Source organism: Salvelinus fontinalis, chromosome 25 (assembly GCF_029448725.1).
Source record: "Salvelinus fontinalis isolate EN_2023a chromosome 25, ASM2944872v1, whole genome shotgun sequence".
NCBI lineage: Eukaryota > Metazoa > Chordata > Actinopteri > Salmoniformes > Salmonidae > Salvelinus > Salvelinus fontinalis.
Genome location: NC_074689.1, coordinates 29,912,530 through 29,936,163, shown reverse-complemented (window position 1 = coordinate 29,936,163; position 23,634 = coordinate 29,912,530). Strand labels below are relative to the sequence as shown.

General features: G+C 46.1%; 2 protein-coding genes across 12 annotated transcripts in view; both read left to right on the top strand.

Annotated features, from left to right (window-relative positions):
• Window positions 1-23,185, top strand: part of LOC129823091 (uncharacterized) — a 97,344-nt gene extending 74,159 nt beyond the window's left edge. The window contains exon 2 of the mRNA XM_055881836.1: window positions 20,920-23,185. The gene's annotated coding sequence lies outside the window, so the exon portion shown is untranslated. The remainder of the gene's footprint in view (window positions 1-20,919) is intronic.
• Window positions 1-23,634, top strand: part of kmt2ca (lysine (K)-specific methyltransferase 2Ca) — a 230,290-nt gene that overhangs the window by 139,022 nt on the left and 67,634 nt on the right. For 10 of the 11 annotated variants that reach the window (XM_055881823.1, XM_055881825.1, XM_055881831.1 and 7 more), the window contains 5 exons: window positions 9,317-10,738; window positions 10,954-11,921; window positions 16,366-16,491; window positions 18,606-18,725; window positions 19,618-19,716. In XM_055881823.1, the coding sequence (XP_055737798.1) occupies window positions 9,317-10,738; window positions 10,954-11,921; window positions 16,366-16,491; window positions 18,606-18,725; window positions 19,618-19,716 (2,735 nt within the window). The remainder of the gene's footprint in view (window positions 1-9,316; window positions 10,739-10,953; window positions 11,922-16,365; window positions 16,492-18,605; window positions 18,726-19,617; window positions 19,717-23,634) is intronic. The other variant, XM_055881829.1, reaches the window with a different exon arrangement.

The window sequence follows — 23,634 nt, the reverse complement described above, 5'->3', positions numbered from 1 at the left end:
CATACCAAATAAGATTCGAGGCTGTAACCGCTGCCAACGATGCTTCAATAAAGTACTGAGTAAAGGGTCTGAATACTTATGTAAATCTGATATTCCATTTTATTTGTCATGTTCTAAAAAGACAGTTTTTTCTTTGTCATTGTGGGGTATCGTGTGTTGATTGATGAGGGGGAAAAAACAATTGAATCCATTATAGTATAAGGCTGTAACGTAACCAAATGTGGAAAAAGTCAAGGGGTCTGAATACTTTCGGAATGCGCTGTACATGCATCCGCACAGAGTTGCTAATGCAGAACTGTATAACTCATTCTGGCCCAATGACCAATAACACCATTACCTGAGCTTTGCTTTGTGCCTTATCTGACTCTATTACCTAAAATTCCACACACACCAACTCCACACAACCTCAAACATTCATGGCTGAATAACTCAGTGCAGCAGCTTTGCATTGGGGGGCAATACTCCCTTTCTCCATGCTGTCAGGAGAGACATGGCTGTGCATCGATCTGGGGTGTCAGAGGTGAGGACTGGGGTGTGCTTAGCCAATGAGGACGGCGACGGGCCCCTCTGGAGTGGGGGTGTGGGTGGTCTTTGACCCCACTGGCTAACCACTTACCTGCTGGTGCCACTGTCTGCCACAGCCAGACTTTTATTAGTCACCTACACCCAGACCATTTATCTTCAGTGGCAGAGCTAATGTTCTCTTTGGAGCCCTTTCGTGCATTCCCATCTTGATCTATCTCGTGTTTTCTGCCTTACCTCGCTTTCTCGCTCTCTTCCTCCTTGGCTCATAATGTCTCGTTCTTTCTCCCTTCCCCCTGCCCTCTATTTTTGTGCTGCTTGGAGCGGCGGAGGGAGAAGAGGTGGAAGGTCTCTCCCTTGGCTGAAATCCTGGGACTGTGTGATGGCTTGGAGGTGTTCTCGTGAGGTGGGGGAGAGGGGGAGGTGTCGCTCAGTCAGAGCCGAAGTCTTTTCACACTATCCTGTTTGCTCTGTTTTTTTACTGGTCCTCTATCACTCTCTCTTTCTCCGATCCTGTCTCACTCTGTTAGGGCCGGTGCCATACAGTATCACGATACTCATTAGTGCCGTGGCTATGAAAAAAATCTATGATGCGGATTTTACTTCTGTAGGAAAACAGCCCTAATCTTGGACATCATCATTAGGTTGTCATCCAGTCACATTATTTATTTTCCAATATGGCAGGTTTTTAAAGGACAAAAGAGTCTGGTTTGCTTCGTATTTTCATTTTTGCCATCGAAAAAAGTTTGCGATACTGGTATCGTCACAGCGCTAATCTCTATCTAGCCAGGGCAGCTGAGGCTATTGTGTGGCACTCTGTGTGTGGCACTCTGTGTGTGGCACTCTGTGTATGTGTGTGTGGCACTGTGTGTGTGATTGGAACTTCAGCAACACAGTGTTTTTGTTTACCCTCCAGACAATGGGATCTGTTACCTCAATGTCAAGGGCCTGATTCAAGTAGAGATCTGCGTCCCAAACTACACCCTGTTCCCTATGTAGGGCAATACTTTTGACCAGGGCCCAATACTTTTGACTATGGGCCCTGAGTCCATAGGGACTATGGGGACTATGGGCCCTGAGTCCTAGAGACTATGGGCCCTGAGTAGTGCACTAAGTAGTGCACTATTTGGGACACAGCCTGCTTGTCAACCGAGGCAAGTTCAGACTGCTCCCGTTACATTACAGTTACTACATCATTCTAGTGGTCATCTCATCTGTAGCTACCAGAAATACAATGCAGAAGTACTCTCTTGTATGAGGCCTTGAGGTATTAAAAGGAAAATTCTTACCAAAGGTGAAACTTGATTGTGAACTGTACTAAGTACACAACGTGTCACTGTCAACCATATGATTGAGGCAACAATGTGAAGAGTCTAGTATAGATAGATAGTCTATAAATAATCATATAAAGGTGCTCATTCTATGGACTACAGGAAAGGGATGAAATGAATGGAAAAGGATGAAAAGGATCTATAATATAAAATAATCATATATGCCATTTAGCAGACCCTTGTCCAAATCATCCGCGCATTTTCCTATGGGTGGCCCCAGCGGGACTCAAACCCATACTCGTCATTATTCTCTGAGAAACTAACAGCCCAACAGCATAATAGGAGTATGGGTGGAGAACTGAAATGTGAAGGGAATCCAGCCTTGTCTGGCTGCTCTGTGGTGCTGTTGAGATGTTCTTGCTGCAGTACGGCTCTCTTGGGGGAGGGGAGAAGGGGGGGGGGAGACATCTCAGGAGACAGTGGCGGTTCTGCCGCAAGTTAAAAATAGCTGCCCGGGCTCAGCCAATGGGACGCTCTGGCCTCGTCACCCCCCCCCCCTTCTCCCATCTGTGCTAGCCGAGCGTGAACGGCGGGCATGTATTCACCACGGCAGCAGCAGCAAAGAGACAGAGATGGAGAGGCGCTGGTGTATTTACCACTGGAGAGGATTAAAACAGGCACTCCTCTTTTCTCCATATCGCTCTCCTTTTCTGATGCATCTCCTCCTACCTCTACAATGACACAGACTATAAGCATATTATCATCTGAATGCGTACATCCCCCCCCCCCCCCCCCCCCCCCAAAGAACAGAGTTTTGATTGGATGGATAATTGAGGCTCTATAGATCCATCATATTGGCATGTCAGTATTTAGCAGGTGTGCTTTGTTCCCAATGACATTCCCGTGTCAGTCTAATCAAGAGGCTCAGCTTGTCTTCCCTGTGTGTTCACTGTGCCCTTAACGGACCCCTGATCATACTGAGTGCATTCCCAACCATTCATGTAATCAACGGGGGTCCCCTGATTTCTTCTGGGCGGTAACCAAACTGTGATCGCTAAAGCTACGTCATGTTCCCACTCGTCTGATTGGTCGATAGGAGAGGGGGGTCATTTGTTTCAAGTAATTTTTGGTGAAGATGAGCCTAGCCGAACCTCCCAGTGAGATGTGGTACTGTAGTACTAGAGTTCAAGGTGGGTCCCCAGGCCTTATAACTCAGTTACACATTGAACTTTGCACACTCTGACTCCCCTGCTGGTGTAGTCTCACACCCATCCATTTTACTCCATTTAGTTTGCTAAGACTTTCATTGCAGGCCAAACACAGTGGGTTTGTTAACTCTCTCTCTCTCTCTCTCTCCTCTCTCCTCTCTCCCCTCTCTCTCTCCCCTCTCTCTCTCCCCTCTCTCTCTCCCCTCTCTCTCTCCTCTCTCTCTCTCTCTCTCTCTCTCTCTCTCTCTCTCTCTCTCTCTCTCTCTCTCTCTCTCTCTCTCTCTCTCTCTCTCTCTCTCTCTCTCTCTCTTCTCTTTCTCTCTCTCTTCTCCTCTCTTCTCTCTTCTCTTTCTCTCTCTCTTTCCTCTCTCTCTTTCTCTCTCTCTCTTTCTCTTCTCTCTTCTCTCTCTCGTTCTCTCTCTCTTCTTCTCTTCTCTCTTCTCTCTCTCTTCTCTCTCCTTTCTCTCTCTTCTCTCTTCTCTCTCTCTCTCTCTCCTCTTCTCTCTCTCTCTCTCTCTCTCTCTCTCTCTCTCTCTTTCTCTCTCTTTCTCTCTCTTCCTCTCTCTCTCTTCCTCTCTCTTTCTCTCTCTCTCTCTCTCTCTCTCTCTTTCTCTCTCTCTCTCTCTCTCTCTCTCTCTCGATTTGCTGGGCCTGTTATGTTCTGCCTGAAACCATTGCCTCGGCGTTCTAATGAGAGCGGGGGTCTTCTAAACAGGGGTTGTCATGGTGACGCCTTTCTGTGTGGGTTTTACTGCATGTGCTGATTCTCCAATGTGAGGAGGGGAAGAAGAAAAAGAGGGAAACATGGACGCAAGGAGTGAGAGGCAGAAATGGAGGGTGGGGGCCTTTTTCAGACCAGCTCCCAGGGTAATGTGAATGGTAGTTGCAGGGAAAAGGAACTAGGATATAGTGTTTGTTAATATTTTAAGAAATTGAAAAGGGCACTTCTCCCCAATAGCCTATTTTTGCATTGAAACTGAGTGAGTACTATATCTAAGCCTAAAGAGTCTTGAAATGAAGCTTACCATATTATTATTCCTGTATTTCACACATATTTTTCTTATTGGAAAACAATTATCATACCCTGAGGTCTTTCTATAGTAGATGGAGTGGATGTGAATACTAGAACGTAAGCTGATATCACTGCTATTGAGTGATTCCTCACGAGACCAGGACAGAAAAATACCATGATGTTTTGGATTTTCACTAAATGTAATCCATAGAATGGTCCTTTGGAGGAAGGATTGTTGTATTATAAAGCATAATTGATAATGAATTCATATCATTTTGAATATTTGTGACATTTTGGACTTACCCAGGCCTCCTTTAAAGTGGAACTGACAGTGTTTGAACAACTTTGCACATATAAAAAAAATCACTGAAGCTGGAGACTCATCTCCCTCACTAACTTTGAGCAGCTCACAGATCACTGCATCTGTACATAGCCCATCCAACTACCTCATCCCCATACTGTTATTTAAAAAAAAATATATAATTAAAAAAAAGATACCCCAGTATCTCTACCCCCAGATACCCCAGTATCTCTACTTGCACATTCATTTTCTGCACATCACTGCAGTGTTTAATTGCTAAATCGTAATTATTTCGCCACTATGGCCTATTTATTGCCTTACCTCCCTTATGTTGCCTCATTTGCACACACTGTATATAGACTTTTTCTATTGTGTTATTGACTGTATGTTTGTTTATTCCATGTGTAACTCTGTTGTTTGGGTCGCACTGCTTTGCTTTATCTTGGCCAGGTCGCAGTTGTAAATGAGAACTTGTTCTCAACTAGCCTCCATGGTTAAATAAAGGTGAAATTTAAAAAAAATCTATATAAAACATTCATATCTGTAAAAAATATCTAATTCCCAGTTTATGCTACAAAAGCAACTTTCTAAGAGATGTTAAAAATAGGTTATATTTGACTGAAAATTCCATGACGTAGAGCAAGGCATTGTTGACAGATAGATGGATGCAGTTCAGTGCATGATAAATTCACCAATATATTTCTTGGTAGTCCAACAAATATTGCTACCAGTGTTGTAAATCACAACTGGCCTGGGATCTTGTTTGCTGCCTCCAGCCATTCGGGATGCACGGTTTCAATTACTCAATATTGGACAAAAACGGACAAGCAAAGGCTGGGAATGTCAATACAATCAAACTAGCGAGGGCAATGATCACAAGTCAGTCATAACGTGGCTAATAGACTATCTATTTATGTAGCTATGTATTTATTTAGCAAGCTGAAAACCTGGAGCTCAATGTTAACTAGCTAGCTAGCTGGCTGCTAAGAGGACGTCATTGGGTGAGTGGCTGACTTTTTCTCCCAATATCGTTTTTTGGTGGCTACAGCTAGAGATGCATGTGTCATTTGGTTAGCTTGCAAGAAATGTCAATCACTTTGCTATAGCTAGCTATGCTGAACTTGGACGACTGTTATCCACAGTTCGCATATCTTTTAGTTGTCAATCAAATGTATTTGGCATCTATCAAATGGGCAGGCAGGCCGGAAAGTTCCCATTCAGATGTCAAAACGTGGGACGAGCAGACTACTATTCCGTATCGTTTATCAGCACAATTTTGACGGCCAACAAGCTGAAAACGTTTGGGAGGGTTTGTCTACGGTTACCTAATTAGATTTGAGCTCATCTCGCTCTGGCTAACAGTTGTTGATCTTGTTGTTGTTGATGTGCATAGGCAACTAAGGAAGAGAGAGAGCCTACCTGTTCATGGTTGTTTAATCAATATGACTGTAAAGTTCCCAAAATGTAAGAAGACTCCTGTAGTATTTACATATTGGCAGAAATCCATTCAGGTGTATTCTATGGCTAAAGTCACTCAGTTGCTCCTGCCTGTAAACCAATGTCCAGTTCAAAGTGAATGAAGGCAGGCCTGTGTGTGTGGCAAATGGCTTATTTGCATATAAGCTTACTGTAGTTCTGATTGACTATGGCACACCTGTGACTGTGTAGAATCTGGGCCTGGACAAGACTGACACATTTTTATGAGATTGTATTTGCTGCAGTGTTTATTAATTGTTCTAACGCACGGCCGAATTTTCACATACCTTACTGTCATTCCCAAACATTCTATGAAAGTATGAAAACTTGAAAAATTCAATGTCTGTGCTCGCTTGTCAGAAAATGGATTAAAAAGGCATGTTCTTCCTGGGGTTGTATTTGAATAAGAGTTAATGTTGCTAAAGCGCTGTCAGTTCCACTTTAAGACTCCATAATGTTTCATCTGTAAGTGCTACAAATTGAACATTGGTGTCATATGAAGCTTTACCGTTTGTTTTGTTATATGATAAGAAAGCATATCAAAGTTCCGAAGTGGGATCTCTGCTACTTTTAGAGTTATGATCCAATTTGTAAGCATGTGAAAATGGATTCAAAATGGCCTCCCTATGCTGGTGATTTGCAGGATGTAGAAGGAGGGATCTGCTTGGTTACATTGCCTACTATGCCAATTTCGCTGTATAAAATGGGCCATGACTTTAAAACTAGCAGAAATCCCACTTTGGAACCTGTAGAGTATATTGTGTTCCAAAATATACTGAAAAATAAGGCAAATACTATTTTCCACATTGTAGAATTATGGTAAAGACATAAAAACTATGAAATAACACATGGAATCATGTAGTAACCAAAGAAGTGTTAAACAAATCAAAATATATTCATTATATTTCAGATTCTTCAAAGTAGCCACACTTTGCCTTGATGACAGCTTTGCACACTCTTGGCATTCGCTCAACCAGCTTCACCTGGAATGCTTTTCCAACAGTGTTGAAGGCGATCCCACATTTGCTGAGCACTTGTTGGCAGCTTTACCGTCACTCTGCGGTCCAACTCATCCCAATTGGGTTGAGGTCTGGTGATTGTGGAGGCCAGGTCTGATGCAGCACCATCAATCTCCTTCTTGGTCAAATAGCCCTTACACAGCCTGGAGGTATGTTGGGTCATTGTCCTGTTGAAAAACAAATGATTGTCCGACTAAGCGCAATCAGATGGGATGGTGTATCGCTGCAGAATGCTGTGGTAGCCATGCTGGTTCAGTGTTCCTTGAATTCTAAATAAATCACGGACAGTGTCACCAGCAAAGCACCCCGACACCATCACACCACCTCCTTCATGCTTCACGTTGGGAACCACACATGCAGAGATCATCCGTTCACCTACTCTGCGTCTCACAAAGATACGGCAGTTGGAACCAAAAATCTCAAATTTGGACTCAGCAGACCAAAGGACAGATTTCCACCGGTCTAATGTCCGTTGCTTGTGTTTCTTGGCCTAAGCAAGTCTCTTCTTCTTTAGTCGTGGTTTCTTTGCAGCAATTCGACCATGAAGGCCTGATTCTCCTCTGAACAGTTGATGTTGAGATATGTCTGTTACTTGAACTCTGAAGCATTTATTTAGGCTGCAATCTGAGTTGCAGTTAACTCTAATGAACTTATCCTCTGCAGCAGAGGTAACTCGGGGGCTTCCATTCATGTGGCGGTCCTCATGAGAGCCAGTTTCATCATAACGCTTGATGGTTTTTGCGACTGAACTTGAAGAAACCGTCAAAGTTCTTGACATTTTCCGCATTGACTGACCTTCATGTCTTAAAGTCGTGATGGACTGTTTCTTTTTGCTTATTTGAGCTGTTTTTTCCATAATATGGACTTAGCCCTACTTGGTAAAATACAATTTTCTGTATACCACCCCTACCGTGTCACAACCCAACTGATTGGCTCAAATGCATTAAAAAGGAAAGAAATTCCAACTTTTAACAAGGCACACCTGTTAATTGAAATTCATTCCAGGTGACTACCTCATGAAGTTGGTTGAGAGAATGCAGAGTGTGCAAAGCTGTCATCAAGGCAAAGGGTGGCTACTTTGAAGAATCTCAAATATAAAATATATTTAGATTTGTTTATCACTTCTTTGGTTACTACATGATTCCAAATGTGTTATTTCATTGTTTTGATGGCTTCACTGTTTATTCTACAATGTAGCAAATAGTACAAATAAAGAAAAACCCTTGAAATAAGTTTGTGTGTCCAAACTTGACTGGTACTGTATATTTTCAATATTCATACGTTAATGTATTTTTTTCCCATTGAAATGAAAATACTTCTGGTATTACAGAGCAAGCGGTAAAGCTTCATATGACACCAATGTTTTCTTTGTAGCACTTACAGATTAAACATTATGGAGTCTTAAAGATGTACTATGCAGAAATTGCTCTGCCATTTTCTGGTTGCTAAAATTCTAATAGTTCACCATTTCAGTTTGTGACAAAACATGGAAGTATAGTGTAGATAATCATTGTACCACATAAACCACTGTGAAATGTATTTTCCTTAACCTAAAATATTGTATTTTCAGGGGTTTGAAGTTTGTGTACAAAACCAAAGGTTTCTAGCACACATAGAACATGTCTTCCGCTTCTTAGACTTGCATTCAATGAGAGTGACAGATCTATAACTCACATTTCTATGTGAATTTTGTTGTATCGCCCAAAAAGTTAAACATTGCAGCCATAAAGGAGGCCTGGGTAAGGCCAAAATGTCACATTTTTCAACTTTAATTATTTATCAATTATGCTTTTAGATACAAATATATGTCAACAATCCTTCCAAAGGACCATTCTATGGATAAAATTCTGAAAATCTGAAATCTTTTTTTTCTCTCCCTGGTTTCTTGAGGAATCACTCAATAGCAGTGGTATCGGCTTATTCACATCCACTCCATCCACTATAGAAAGACCTCAGGGCATAGAATTGTCAAGTCGTAGACTCTGTTTTATAGAGAGAACACTAGGTATTGAGTTATTAAAGCAGCTGCGTTTTGGCTTTGGAATGTGGTGGTGAGTTGAAGTGAGAATACCTGGGAGGAAGATGTTCCCTAATTAACTTGAAATTAGTGCCTAATTGGAAGGGCTGTGAATTGTTCTGCTTGGGTGGTGTCAGTGTGTGACTCACTAGAGAACCACAGGAGTTGAGCGGGGCCTCAGTTCCCCATTGTTCTGCATTCAAAACTGGGAACTTTTTCTAATGAGAAATTCCTTTGACGGTGGCCAAACCATTTTGGAAATAAATAGCATTTGTCTCATATACCTTTGTCTCTGGGCCAGGTTTTCTACGGGACCAAACTGAGCTCGCATTTATCCATATCCTCTTGATTACTCTACTGCAACACGGCCAAAAGTTTTATTGTTCTTCTTTTTGTTGTTGTTGTGAGAATTGGTTGGAAGCCTATTATTTTTTTGTTACAAACAGCTGTCAATTAAGGCATGACTTTGCTTTTATTTCCTGTCTTCCAGATGTCTTTATGGCTGTGGTGGAGGTGGTGGTGCCGCTTTTGCAAGAGGCGTGCCCTAGCCCTCGGCTGGAGCAAGAGGCGTGCCCTGGCCCTCGGCTGGAGCAAGGGGCGTGCCCTAGCCCTCGGCTGGAGCAAGGGGCGTGCCCTGGCCCTCGGCGGGAGGAAGGGGCGTGCCCTAGCCCTCGGCGGGAGGAAGGGGCGTGCCCTAGCCCTCGGCGGGAGGAAGGGGCGTGCCCTAGCCCTCGGCGGGAGGAAGGGGCGTGCCCTAGCCCTCGGCGGGAGGAAGGGGCGTGCCCTAGCCCTCGGCGGGAGGAAGGAGCGTGCCCTAGCCCTCGGCGGGAGGAAGGGGCGTGCCCTGGCCCTCGGCTGGAGGAAGGAACGTGCCCTCTAAAGGAGGGAGAGGCGTGCCCTCTAAAGGAGGGAGAGGCGTCCCCTAGCCCTCGGCTGGAGCAAGGGGTGTGCCCTGGCCCTCGGCTGGAGCAAGGGGAGTGCCCTGGCCCTCGGCTGGAGCAAGGGGAGTGCCCTCTAAAGGAGGGAGAGGCGTGCCCTAGCCCTCGGCGGGAGGAAGGAGCGTTCCCTAGCCCTCGGCGGGAGGAAGGAGCGTTCCCTAGCCCTCGGCGGGAGGAAGGAGCGTGCCCTAGCCCTCGGCGGGAGGAAGGAGCGTGCCCTAGCCCTCGGAGGGAGGAAGGAGCGTGCCCTAGCCCTCGGATGGAGGAAGGAACGTGCCCTCTAAAGGAGGGAGAGGCGTGCCCTAGCCCTCGGCGGGAGGAAGGGGCGTGCCCTAGCCCTCGGCGGGAGGAAGGGGCGTGCCCTAGCCCTCGGCGGGAGGAAGGGGCGTGCCCTAGCCCTCGGCGGGAGGAAGGGGCGTGCCCTAGCCCTCGGCGGGAGGAAGGGGCGTGCCCTAGCCCTCGGCGGGAGGAAGGGGCGTGCCCTAGCCCTCGGCGGGAGGAAGGGGCGTGCCCTAGCCCTCGGCGGGAGGAAGGGGCGTGCCCTAGCCCTCGGCGGGAGGAAGGGGCGTGCCCTAGCCCTCGGCGGGAGGAAGGGGCGTGCCCTAGCCCTCGGCGGGAGGAAGGGGCGTGCCCTAGCCCTCGGCGGGAGGAAGGGGCGTGCCCTAGCCCTCGGCGGGAGGAAGGGGCGTGCCCTAGCCCTCGGCGGGAGGAAGGGGCGTGCCCTAGCCCTCGGCGGGAGGAAGGGGCGTGCCCTAGCCCTCGGCGGGAGGAAGGGGCGTGCCCTAGCCCTCGGCGGGAGGAAGGGGCGTGCCCTAGCCCTCGGCGGGAGGAAGGGGCGTGCCCTAGCCCTCGGCGGGAGGAAGGGGCGTGCCCTAGCCCTCGGCGGGAGGAAGGGGCGTGCCCTAGCCCTCGGCGGGAGGAAGGGGCGTGCCCTAGCCCTCTAAAGGAGCAGGAGCCCAAAGAGTCTCTCTCAGGTACAGTATAGAAAACCATGCTGTATGTTTTAAAATCACAATAACGTCCCAGTATAATTTCCCCCAGCCACTTAGATAAGATCGTCTCCACCCTCTTGTTGTAGGTGTCACTTTTGAAAAATAAATACCACAGCTCCGATTCAATAATACATGCAATTTGATTCAGGATGATAAACAAGCTGGAGCTCTTATTTAATTGGCTTTCTCCGTTCCAGGTGCTGAACCGGCGCAGGAGATCCAGGTGACCGTTACCCTGACGGAGGGCCCGGAGTCTCCCCAGAGGTCTGGAACTCTAGTGGGCGTGTCACCGCTCGCCTCCCAGAGTCTCGCCGCACCCAGGGCCGACGACGACCAACAGGAACTGGAAAAATCGGACTCGCCAGAAGGAACAAAAAGGGCGGCGCATGAGAAGGCGTTGCCCCACAATGCAGAGGAGACCAAATCGGAGGACTCCAAAACCACTTTTACTCCGCCCACCAAAGAAATATCCCATGAGCCTTTGGAGGAGACTACCGAGGAGCCCCCTGTAGAGGAGAAGCCTATGGAAGTAGCACCTGTGGAAAGGACACCTTCGGATTTGAAACAGGCTGTTGAGGAGAATGTTCTGGAACCTATGCAGGAGGAGCAGGGTGCAGTTGCAGAAAAGGAGGTTGTGCAGAAGTTGCAGAAGGAGTTAGAGGATGAGGGGGAGGATTTGCCTCCAATTGTGTTAGATGAGGGGGAGGTGTTGCCTTCAAATATATTGCCTGTTGAAGAGGATACAATCAGAGAAAAGGAGCTTAGTCCCATGGCTGAACTTCCTGAATGGAAGAGCACGGTAGACATGGATACCACGGTAGAAATGGATACTACCCCTGCCAGCGACTGCAGCTTCTCGGACTTCGGCTCTCCGAGGGGAGAGAGCAGAGCCCCTAAGGCCTCCCCTGGAATGTCTCCCGAACTCTCGTTTAGGCTGGCCCCGTCCCCCTTCTCTACAGAGGCCTCCCCTAGGAAAGCCAGCCCACCCCAGGTTCAGGTCCAAATCCAGGCCCAGGCTTCATCTCAGGTCCAGCCTTATCCTGGATACAGTGCTAGTGTGCCTCCCACCAACACAACCTTTATTCCCCTCACCCCCAAGATTGGAATGGGGAAGCCTGCCATCTCCAAGAGGAAGTTCTCCCCAGGGAAGCCAAGGGTGAAGCAGGTAAGGCTGTTTATCTGTTTGTTACTGTCTTTGGGTCCTTACAGAAAAGTTTCTTCCCCAAAACTGTACCGGTAGGGTTAAAGCTCTTGAAGGTCTGTAGCTCTTCTCCCAGGCCTATATAGTTTCATCAAGATCTGTATCTCTTCTGCCAGACCTGTAACTCTTCAACAAGGTCTAGCTCGTCTGCCAGACTTATAGCTCTGCAGAAAGGTCTGTAGCTCATCTAGCAGCTATTCACTTCTACCAAGTCTGTAGCTTTTCTGTAGTCTATTCCAGTCTGTAGCCATTCTACCAAGTCTGTAGCTTTTCTGTATATTCCAGTCTGTAGCCATTCTACCAAGTCTGTAGCTTTTCTGTATATTCCAGTCTGTAGCCATTCTACCAAGTCTGTAGCTTTTCTGTATATTCCAGTCTGTAGCCATTCTACCAAGTCTGTAGCTTTTCTGTATATTCCAGTCTGTAGCCATTCTACCAAATCTGTAGCAGCTCTTCAAGCAGGCCTGTAGCAGCTCTTAGGACGGTCTATAGCTTTTCAACCAAGTCTGTAGTTCTATCTAAAGATCTTTGGAAGGCTCCTAGTCTTCCAGAAGCCTTCTATCTTCACAGGACGACATGTTTGATAGTGGTGCAGACAGACTGCTCTGCCGTGGTGGGAGTTGTGATCCTCTGTCTGATCCACAACTCATATCCCCTCTCTCTGTAGTTATAGTCCCTTTGGTGTTGCTCAGTCACATTGATTAGTGCCAGTGTGGAGTGTGCATTAATGAATGTTGAGAGGTCGTGGCTGCTTTCTTGCATTCTCGCTCTTTCACTAGCTATCTCTGTCTTTCTTGCTCTCTCTCTCTTTTTGGCTCTCTTGCTTTCTCTTTGTCTCTTTCCCCATTTTCTCTCGCTCTTGCCGTCTGTCTCCCTTGTTCTTCCTCCCTCCTCTCCCCCCCTCTTTCTATCTCTTTCTAGCCCTCAAGTCTGTGCCAAGGGTTTGATGCTGGGGAGGAGGGGCACTACAGAACAGTCTTTTTTGAAGGTGTTTTAATTCGGAGAGGAACTCATTGAGGCGCAAAGCACGACACAAACCCATTTCCACCAAGCTGAGGGAAGAGGGAGGACAGCCAAAGCTGTCAGAAGGGGAAATTCAACTTGGCTCCTCTGTATATCTAAGCCCAATAGGCAGCTATTGACTCTATAGCCTTTTTTGTTTGTTTTTTCAATTATAGAGGTTAATGTTGTTTTTTTACTTTGATTTGTTAGTATATTATAATATACATATACTTTTTGTTGTTGTAAGGATATATCTGTAAGAACTCACATTTTAAAGAAGCCACCTTGCTTTGACTTCGAGCAAACATGTTCAATACTTCTATTTGATTGGCAGATTTCAAGTGGATTCCTGTGTGTATAACACATCACAAGAGTCTATACAGAAGTTTCTGAGCTGAAGTTTTAGTCCATACTTTTTCTTATTCTTCTTTAGTTTTTCCCCTACTTCCTGTTATCTCAGGAGGATTGCTCTTTCCAGTATAGGATCATTTACAGGGTGGGCTTCCATCGCTAGAATCAGCTGGGATTTCCTGTGTGTGGTGTGTCTACTTGCCTGCCGGCATGAGCTCTACTGCTCGTGTGTGTGTTTGCATACGTGCTTCCCTGTGTGCAGTGTGCACTCCCATGAGTGCTGGTGTGTGTGTGTGTGTGTGTGTGTGTGTGTGTGTGTGTGTGTGTGTGTGTGTGTGTGTGTGTGTGTGTGTGTGTGTGTGTGTGTGTGTGTGTGTGTGTGTGTGTGTGTGTGTGTGGAGGGGTTAGCCTAGCTCCTTGGCACGTTTATGTTGTTTAAATGAGGCAGCGGCACTTCGTTTCCTTGAACCAGGATACCCCCCCATGGACGTGCTTTGAGACAGGCAGTGATACATTTGTGGGAAGGTTCTAAGCTGGAGTAATTTCAGCACACTGTATATTTTAAAATACAACATAAGATGTGTTATGCCATACAGTTTTTGTGTAATTGTTTTCAGAACGAACAGTGTGTCTCTAATATTGTACTGACAGGTTATCAGCAATACCTTCTGAGTAAGAAAGCCCACGGAGCGAAACATGAAAACCAGATGTGACACAGTGTCCTTTTACTTTGTTGAAGAATTTTTAAATTCATGGGCTTTACATACTTCCATTTCCGTTGTGTTTATGTGAAATATGGCGGTGGGGGGGTACTTGGCTGTTGTAAGAGGATAGAGAGGTTTACCACTACACTGATGGCTAATATTGCTGCTAGATTAGGAGGATGTGCCAGAGCACAAATATGCTTCATCTTTTTCTACTGCACGATATGAAATACCTCCCCCGTGCTCCAGTATTCTGAGTCAATCGCTCCGGAGACTGTTCTGACCTACTGTCAAATGGTCCAATATGATCTGGATGGTGATTCACTGGTCCAATGTCAGTGGTGTAAGGTACTTAAGTTAAAAACTTTAAAGTTCTACTTAAGTAGCTTCTGTGGGTATCTGAACTCAACTATTTCTATTTTAGACTTTCATTCCACTACATTCCTAAAGAATCAGACAACCAAATTCAAGTCTGCTAGGACTGGCACTATTGGTTCTTCCTAAGTTGTGCCCTCCCTAGAGGCGTGGTGACATTAAGAGCCAATATGTGCATGTTATTGTCGTTGATGGCTGTGAACAGGAAGTCTTCTCAAAGGATGTCTTATTGCTTAGTCGACCTTTTTTTTAACGGATAACGTGTAGAATGGGGTTGCGTAGGAAGTCGGGCAGTTTGACAATATTTGTGGTCATGTTACACATTTATGATGGAAGCGGCAAAGAAAGTCTCTGTACTCTCACATGGAGCAGACAATCCCTCCCAGTTCAATCCCCCTGTCACTCTCTCTCTGACATTTGCCTGTTTTGGCTTCAGCCTAACTATTGACAGAGGTTTGCTTCTGAGCATACTTTATTCACATGCATGTGCTTGAAGATGGCATGATCATGTTCTTTTCAGTATCAATGAATGTATTGAACTCCTACATCACCAGTCCTTTGCACCCTGTACAGGATCTACTGAAATCTCTCTCTCAAAGCCCATCTTTTGCGCACTGCCACTTTTAAGTTCTCTCATGCTTAAGGGAATGCTATTTGGTTTCTGACAGTTTCAATAAGTGCTTGACAGGGGATTTGGGACAAATGTATACATGAGATGTAGATGGATAAAAACACAGGAAGCAAGTGGAGAGCGAGAAATCCAACCCACGGCTCTGATATATTATTAATCGGCCCGAAATGATTTCGCTTATGCAAAACAAAAAAGGAAAAGGCCTCTCAGTGATTGTGTTATTGAGTCTAATTATATAGCCTCTCGCTGATTAGCTCATTAAACAAACTAAACACCTCCCTGTGACGATTTTAATATGAAATTCCCTAACAACGGTCGCTGTGTTTATCTCGACAGCAGCGACGGCGCGCTGTCATGCTGACATAATCATAACTTGTTTTGTAAACACGCCAACAAGCCACGCTGCTGCCATGGCAACCGGCAGGCCTGACACTGGATAGTGTGGATTTGTGGATTGACTGTTGCAGAGCACTTGACTAGGCATAGCGTTATTAGACCCAGTGGATGTGCAAGCACTTTCTTGTCTTCTGTCAGACTATTAAACTAGACCCGCTTCTTGCAGACATCCGTATTGAATCTTATCGTTGTCCACAATCTCCCTTTTACTTTTGATTTGCAATATATTTCCAATTTGAATAGTACTGCATCTCCAAATTGAGGTGAGTTCAGCTTATCCTCTCATGTATAGGATCTGTCCCAAATGTCTCATATCTCGCTCGTTTCTTGGCTGTTTATAAAAAATGCCTGTCTTGTATTCACGTTTTATTTTGTTGTTGCTTTGTTTGTTTTGTTTGGCTGTTGCATTTACTGCATTTGCCCCTCCTCACTCCCAACCCCTCTTCCTCTCTGCCTCTCCTCCCCACTCCCTGCTCTCCTCCCCACTCCATGCCCCTCTTCCTCCCCGCCCCTCCTCCCCACTCCCCGCCCCTCCTCCCGACTCCCTGCCCCTCCTCCCGACTCCCTGCCCCTCCTCCCGACTCCCTGCCCCTCCTCCCGACTCCCTGCCCCTCCTCCCGACTCCCTGCCCCTCCTCCCGACTCCCTGCCCCTCCCGACTCCCTGCCCCTCCTCCCCACTCCCTGCCCCTCTTCCTCTCTGCCCCTCCTCCCCACTCCCTGCCCCTCCTCTCCACTCCTTGCCCCTCCTCTCCACTCCCTGCCCCTCCTCCCCACTCCCTGCCCCTCTTCCTCCCTGCCCCTCCTCCCCACTCCCTTCCCCTCTTCCTCTCTGCCCCCACTCCCTGCTCCTCTTCCTCTCTGCCCCCACTCCCTGCCCCTCTTCCTCTCTGCCCATCCTCCCCTCTCCCTGCCCCTCCTCCCCACTCCCTGCCCCTCCTCCCCCATCAGGGAGCATGGAGTAACCGTAGGGCTGCGAGCCCCCCCTCTTGGTCCCAGCAGGACCCCTCGGAGGGGGGGTGGGATGGCCCACAAACCAGGCAGCTGCAAGAGGCACCCGTCTGGAGCATGAGAGTGGTAAATGGAGTGCTTATGATGTCCACCCCCCCACCCCCCTTTCACTCAGTGGTTTAACCTGGCCAGGTGAGGACAGGTTTAGATATGACACGGTACACACCCTGCCACCTGCAGAGAAGTACGGAAGGGAAATCCATGTAAACATAGGCTTTGCAAATTTTTATGAATGCCGTTTATTGTTCTATAAATTAGCTTTGTTAGCATTTAGCGTTGTTACCATTGCCAGAATGACAAGAATACCAGACTGATCGTGGCGTGAGACGAACATGAAGCAGAGCTCAATCCAGTCTGGGTTTCCAGGCTACCTCTCATCCCCCTGTCTGTCACCCCCACTGCAACCCTTTAGTCCTGACATTGTGACAGGACTCCACTTTGACGCTAACGCTCCACAACAAGCCTCCTCAGTCAGTCAGTAACTGATAGGTGTTATGAAGGTGGACTCCTGTGGGAAGGACTATCACTTGTTCCTGTGTCAACACTCCATCAACTGGCTGGCTTTGGCACAGTCCTCTCTTTATAACTTTATATAAAACTTGCCACAGTCTTCCTGATTTGAAGGACTGACTCGAAAGGGTGGGGGAACCATAATTAAGAGTGACTTTAGTGTCCATGGGGAGATGGAAAATGGATTTGACCTAAAAAAAATGTTGATCTCTCCCTCCCTCAGGCTTTTGTCATGCATATATTATAAAGCACCACACACATTATTTAAAAGGCGGTAGTGCTGAGCGATTAGTGCTTTTTGAGGTCTGTTCGGTTTCTGTTAGATTATTAAAGAAAGAATCATGGTTTTCGGTATCAATATTTTTTTTAATATACAATTTATTGTGAAATACTGACGGTACAATGATTTCAGAGTTTTTTTAATGGAAATTCCAAAGCCAAATATAGAAAGCATTTAATTGTCAAAACATTGAAAATATTCCGTTGCGTCAGGTCCACATTGGTTAGACGTCAATAGAAAAATAGGAAATTACGATGAAATTATAAAATATTTCTGTTGTGTATATGTCATCTCTGCTCAGACTGTAGCAGTCAGCCAGCCAGGTGTATACAATGATGAGAGGCTCACGTCTATGCCGTAACAATGGGAGTCGTTGTCCCAAAGGTGGGAAGGCAGGCGCAAAAGCTTACACAGGATTTTTTGGGGATTCATTTTGACAAGAGTGAAATATCTCGCTTCGCCTCTTCCTCTCCGATCCATCTCTGAGCCAGAAAAACTGGCGCAATGTATTCTGGTCATTATAGTTAATTACCACGTTTCTGCGCTGAACTAGGTTGAATATTTGCTTAATGAAAACTACAACTCCCTTCAGCCCAGCGTCCCACACAGTTCTTGACTTAATTTCTCAAATTTCTCGGGAATTATTTGATTTCTCTCTAAAGAAACGGCGTGTTGGGCTCACACCAAAAAATTGAATTCAAGTAATTGAACCGAAGTCGGTCAGTTATTTGTTTGATAACCCCCCCCCCCCCCCCCCGCCCAAAAATAATTGTAATTGTCGCTCAGCACTAGAAGGTGGACCATTTTTATGTCTCTTCTTGCAGTATGAACAAAGTTAGAGGAAGCATACGCTACTGTACCTGTAGACTTCCAGTCATTGCGCTAACGCTAGTGAGCATTGGCTCACAAAACTAGCTTAAACTTCCTTCATACTGCACACACAGACATAAAAATGTTATCCACGAGTTAATCTGACTCTGGGTAAGTAGACAAGTGTAATTGTCAGAATCTCGCAGTTTAATTCTCTTTATGCTAATGTTCACATTTTGAATTTGCTTGACAGTAAATGCAGCTGGGGATGTTAATATTGTGGCTCGGTGGGGAATTCCTTTAGGATTTACTTTAGACGGCAGTAGATGCAGGAGTGTGTTTTGGGAAATGTGTTTATTCTTCGCCAGTGAAAAGACGCAGAGGAATGTTGTGATTGGCTGATGACATGTTATCTCTCCCTCCACTTCCCTCTTTCATTCCTCTCTCCCGTTCTCTCACACTCTCTCCCGTTCTCTCTCACACACACACACACCCACACACACACACACACACACTTCTCTTCCTCTTGTCTGTCTCGCTCCTCACACTCTCTCCTCCATCCCTCCTTTTTCCTTCACAGGGTCGTGGTTCAACCTTCCCTGGAAGGCGGAGACCCCGGGGGGCCAACCTGTCTGGGCGCGGGGGCCGCGGACGCTCCCGAGGACTCAAGGCCTACACCAGCTTTGCCGTAACACCTGGGGTACGAGCCCTTCATCCCGATCTACTACCTCCCTAAACCCCTCCTTCTCCCCCCATCTTCTGCATACATGATTAAAACAGTGGCCAAATGTGCTTAGCTTAGGCCAGAGAGCGCTCTCACGTTAACAAGAGCAGTGCACTCTATCTTGGGAAAGCTTTTGGCATGAGGGGTGGTACGGGGGGAGGGGTATAGATGCTATTTTATACACAGCGGTGGGCAGGGCACTGACATGTTTTTATCTCCCACTAAAAACGGTGGGTGGTTGATTGGGAAAATGTGTCCGACGTGGATTTATATACTGTACATTGTGGGTACCTTTTAAGGTAGACACAGGAGAAGTGTCGATGCTGTATTGAGTGTACACACTAGATAATTGGATTTTAGGTGAGAACACACACACACAACCATACAGACAGTGCCCCACCCCCACGCACACAACCTCACACCCTCTCCCACCGAGCAAACATGTCTCTTCCCGGTTGAGTGTTATTGGAATCCAATATGGGAGCTAGGTAGGCGTTAAGTAAGACTGTAATCAGATCTGCTGCAGCCAGCCACTAGGCAGCATGCTTGTTGACACGCGCGTGTCCTGGTAATGCTGATCTAGTGAACCATGCAGTGTGTTTGTCCCCGTGTATGACATGATAATATAGCTACACAGTCTCGAGGTATGACAGCTAGTCACATGAGAAGTGCTGCCATGTCATAGACCTAGATCCTGATTATGCCTGGAACATGTTTTCTACCTCAACTGAAAAATACTGTACGGGACCAAGCACAACATTACAGATTTTGAACACAATCTTACCATCGGTTTTAATTTCAAAAGACAAATATTCATTTTTTTCTAATCTATTAATTGACCCCTGCTTGTTTGTGTGCGTGTGTCCAGGCCAGTTTTGTGGAGCAGCCGTACCTGGTGGTGGAGGAGAACACAATGCATAACACTGTGGTCATGTTCTCAACCTCGGACCACTTCACACTCAGACAGGTCAGTACCAACATACTTTAGTATATACAGTTGAAGTCAGTTTTTCACAATTCCTGACATTTAATCCTTGTAAAAAGTCCTTGTCTTAGGGTAGTTAGGATCACCACTTTATTTTAAGAATGTGAAATGTCAGAATAAAAGTAGAGAGAATTATTTATTTCAGCTTTTATTTCTTTCATCACATTCCCATTGGGTCAGAAGTTTACATACACTCAATTCGTATTTGGTAGCATTGCCTTTAAATTGTTTAACTTGGGTCAAACGTTTCGGGTAGCCTTCCACAAGCTTCCCACAATAAGTTGGATGAATTTTGGCCCATTCCTCCTGACAAAGCTGGTGTAACTGAGTCAGGTTTGTAGGCCTCCTTGCTCGCACACGCTTTTTCAGATCTGACCACATTTTCTATAGGATTGATGTCAGGGCTTAGTGATGGTCACTCCAATACCTTGACTCTGTTGTCCTTAAGCCATTTTGCCACAACTTTGGAGTATGCTTGAGGTCATTGTCCATTTGGAAAACCCATTTGCGGCCAAGCTTTAACTTCCTGACTGATGTCTTGAGATGTTGCTTCAATATATCCACATGAATTTATCTCCTCATGATGTCAACTATTTTGTGAAGTGCACCAGTCCCTCCTGCAGCAAAGCACCCCCACAACATGATGCTGCCACCCCCGTGCTTCACTGTTAGGATGGTGTTCTTCGGCTTGCAAGCCTCCCCCTTTTTCCCCAAACATAACGATGGCCATTATGGCCAAACAGTTCTAGTTTTGTTTCATCAGACCAGAGGACATTTCTCCAAAAGTTTGATCTTTGTCCCCATGTGCAGTTGCAAACTGTAGTCTGGCTTTTTTATGGCGGTTTTGGAGCAGTGGCTTCTTCCTTGCTGAGAGGCCTTTCAGGTTATGTCAATATAGGACTTGTTTTACTGTGGATATAGATACTTTTGTACCTGTTTCCTCCAGCATCTTCACAAGGTCCTTTGCTGCTGTTCTGGGATTGATTTGCGCTTTTCGCACCAAAGTACGTTCATCTCTAGGAGACAGAACGCGCCTCCTTCCTGAGCGGTATGAAGGCTACGTGGTCCCATGGTGTTTATACTTGCGTACTATTGTTTGTACAGATGAACGTGGCACCTTCAGGCGTTTGGAAATTGCTCTCAAGGATGAATTAGACTTGTGGAGGTCTTGGTCTTTTTTCTGAGGTCTTGGCTGATTTCTTTTGATTTTCCCATGATGTCAAGCAAAGAGGCACTAAGTTTGAAGGCAGGCCTTGGAATACATCCACAGGTACACCTCCAATTGACTCAAATGATGTAAATTAGCCTATCAGAAGTTTCTAAAGCCATGACATCATTTTCTGGAATTTTCCAAGCTGTTTAAAGGCACAGTCAACTTAGTGTATGTAAACTTCTGACCCACTGGAATTGTGATACAGTGAAATAATCTGTCTGTGAACAATTGTTGGAAAAAGGACTTGTCATGCACAAAGTAGATGTCCTAACCGACTTGCCAAAACTATCGTTTGTTAACAAGTTATTTGTGGAGTGGTTTAAAAACAAGTTTTATTGACTCCAACCTAAGTGTAAACTTCCGACTTCAACTGTATAGTGTATGTGGACACCCTTTTAAATAGTGGATTCTGCTATTTCAGCCACACCCGTTGCTGATAGGTTTATATAATCGAGCACACAGCCATGCAATCTCCATAGACCGACATTGGCAGTAGAGTGGCCTTACTGAAGAACTCTCTGACTTTCAACATGGCACTCACTGTCATAGAATGCCACCTTTCCAACAAGTCAGTTTGTCTCATTTCAGCCCTGTTAGAGCTGGTCTGGTCAACTCTAAGTGCTGTTATTGTGAAGTGGAAACATCTAGGAGCAACAACTGCTCAGATTGGTATGCCTTACAAGCTCACAGAACTGGACCGCCGAGTGTTAAAGTGAGTAGTTTGTAAAGATCCTCTCTCCTCGTTTGAAACACTCAGTACTGAGTTCCAAACTGCATCTGGAAGCAACGTCAGCACAAGACCTGTTTGTTGGGAGCTTCAAGAAGTGGGTTTCCATGGCCGAGCAGCCGCGCACAAGCCTAAGATCACCACGCGCAATGCCAAGCGTTGGCTGGGGTAGTGTAAAGCTCGCCACCATTGGACTCTGAAACAGTGGAAACGCATTCTCTGGATTGATGAATCATGCTTCACCATCTGGCAGTCTAATGGACGAATCTGGATTTGGTGGATGCCAGGAGAACGCTACCTGCCCGAATGCATAGTGCCAACTGTAAACTTTGGTGGAGGAATAATGATCTGAGACGTTTTTCATGTTTCAGGCTAGGCCCCTTAGTTCCAGTGAAGGGAAAATCTTAACGCTATAGTATACAATGACATTCTAGACGATTCTGTGCTTCCAACTTTGTGGCAACAGTTTAGGAGAGGCCCTTTCCTGTTTCATCATGACAATGCCCCCATACAGAAATGGTTTGTCGATCAGTGTGGAAGAACTTGACTGGCCTGCGCAGAGCCCTGTCCTCAACCCTATTGAACACCTTTCAGATGAATTGGAACGGCGACTGCAAGCCAAGACTAATCGCCCAACATCAGTGCCTGACCTCACTAAGGCTCTTGTGGCTGAATGGAAGCAAGTCACCGCAGCAATGTTCCAACATCTAGTGGAAAGCATTCCCAGAAGAGTGGAGGCTGTTATTTCAGCAAAGTGGGAACCAACTCCAAATGAATGCCCATGATTTTGTAATGAGATGTTTGACGAGCAGGTTTCCACATACTTTTGGTCATGTACTGTACCTCACTAAAACGATAGAGCATTGACACATTGTGCCGTCAGAGTCCCAGGTTATGTGTCTCCGTTTTGCTTAAAGCTGTACATCTTAACTCCCCTCATTGTCTCTCTACTGTCAAATCCTGCTTGTCTTCCTTAGAAAAGGTTCTGAATAGCAATGGTGGCTGGTGACTTAAATTAATAAGGAGGACAATGACTAACTCCATTGGCAAGCTTCCTTTTCTGTATAAGTCTAAAGCCTGTTAACAATGTCTCAGATACCCAAATACTGTACTGCACATATTTGAATATACATGCTGATGAACAAATACCCCAGCTATGAGAGACAGTGACACACAAAATATGTATTTTGTATAGTGATGATGCTATGGTTCTCTCCTCTTGATGTTGCTGTACAGCCTGTTCTCTCCTCTTGATGTTGCTGTACAGCCTGTTCTCTCCTCTTGGTCTTGTTGTACAGCCTGTTCTCTAGTCTCCTTCGTGGTCTTGTTGTACAGCCTGTTCACTAGTCTCCTTCGTGGTCTTGTTGTACAGCCTGTTCACTAGTCTCCTCTGTGGTCTTGTTGTACAGCCTGTTCACTAGTCTCCTCTGTAGTCTTGTTGTACAGCCTGTTCACTAGTCTCCTCTTGGTCTTGTTGTACAGCCTGTTCACTAGTCTACTCTTGATGTTGTTGTACAGCCTGTTCTCTCCTCTTGGTCTTGTTGTACAGCCTGTTCACTAGTCTCCTCTTGGTCTTGTTGTACAGCCTGTTCACTAGTCTCCTCTTGGTCTTGTTGCACAGCCTGTTCTCTCCTCTTGGTCTTGTTGCACAGCCTGTTCTCTCCTCTTGGTCTTGTTGTACAGCCTGTTCTCTCCACTCCTCTTGGTCTTGTTGTACAGCCTGGTCTCTCCTCTTGGTCTTGTTGTACAGCCTGTTCGCTAGTCTCCTCTTGGTCTTGTTGTGCAGCCTGTTCACTAGTCTCCTCTTGGTCTTGTTGTACAGCCTGTTCTCTCCACTCCTCTTGGTCTTGTTGTACAGCCTGTTCTCTCCTCTTGGTCTTGTTGTACAGCCTGTTCTCTCCTCTTGGTCTTGTTGTACAGCCTGTTCTCTCCTCTTGGTCTTGTTGTACAGCCTGTTCTC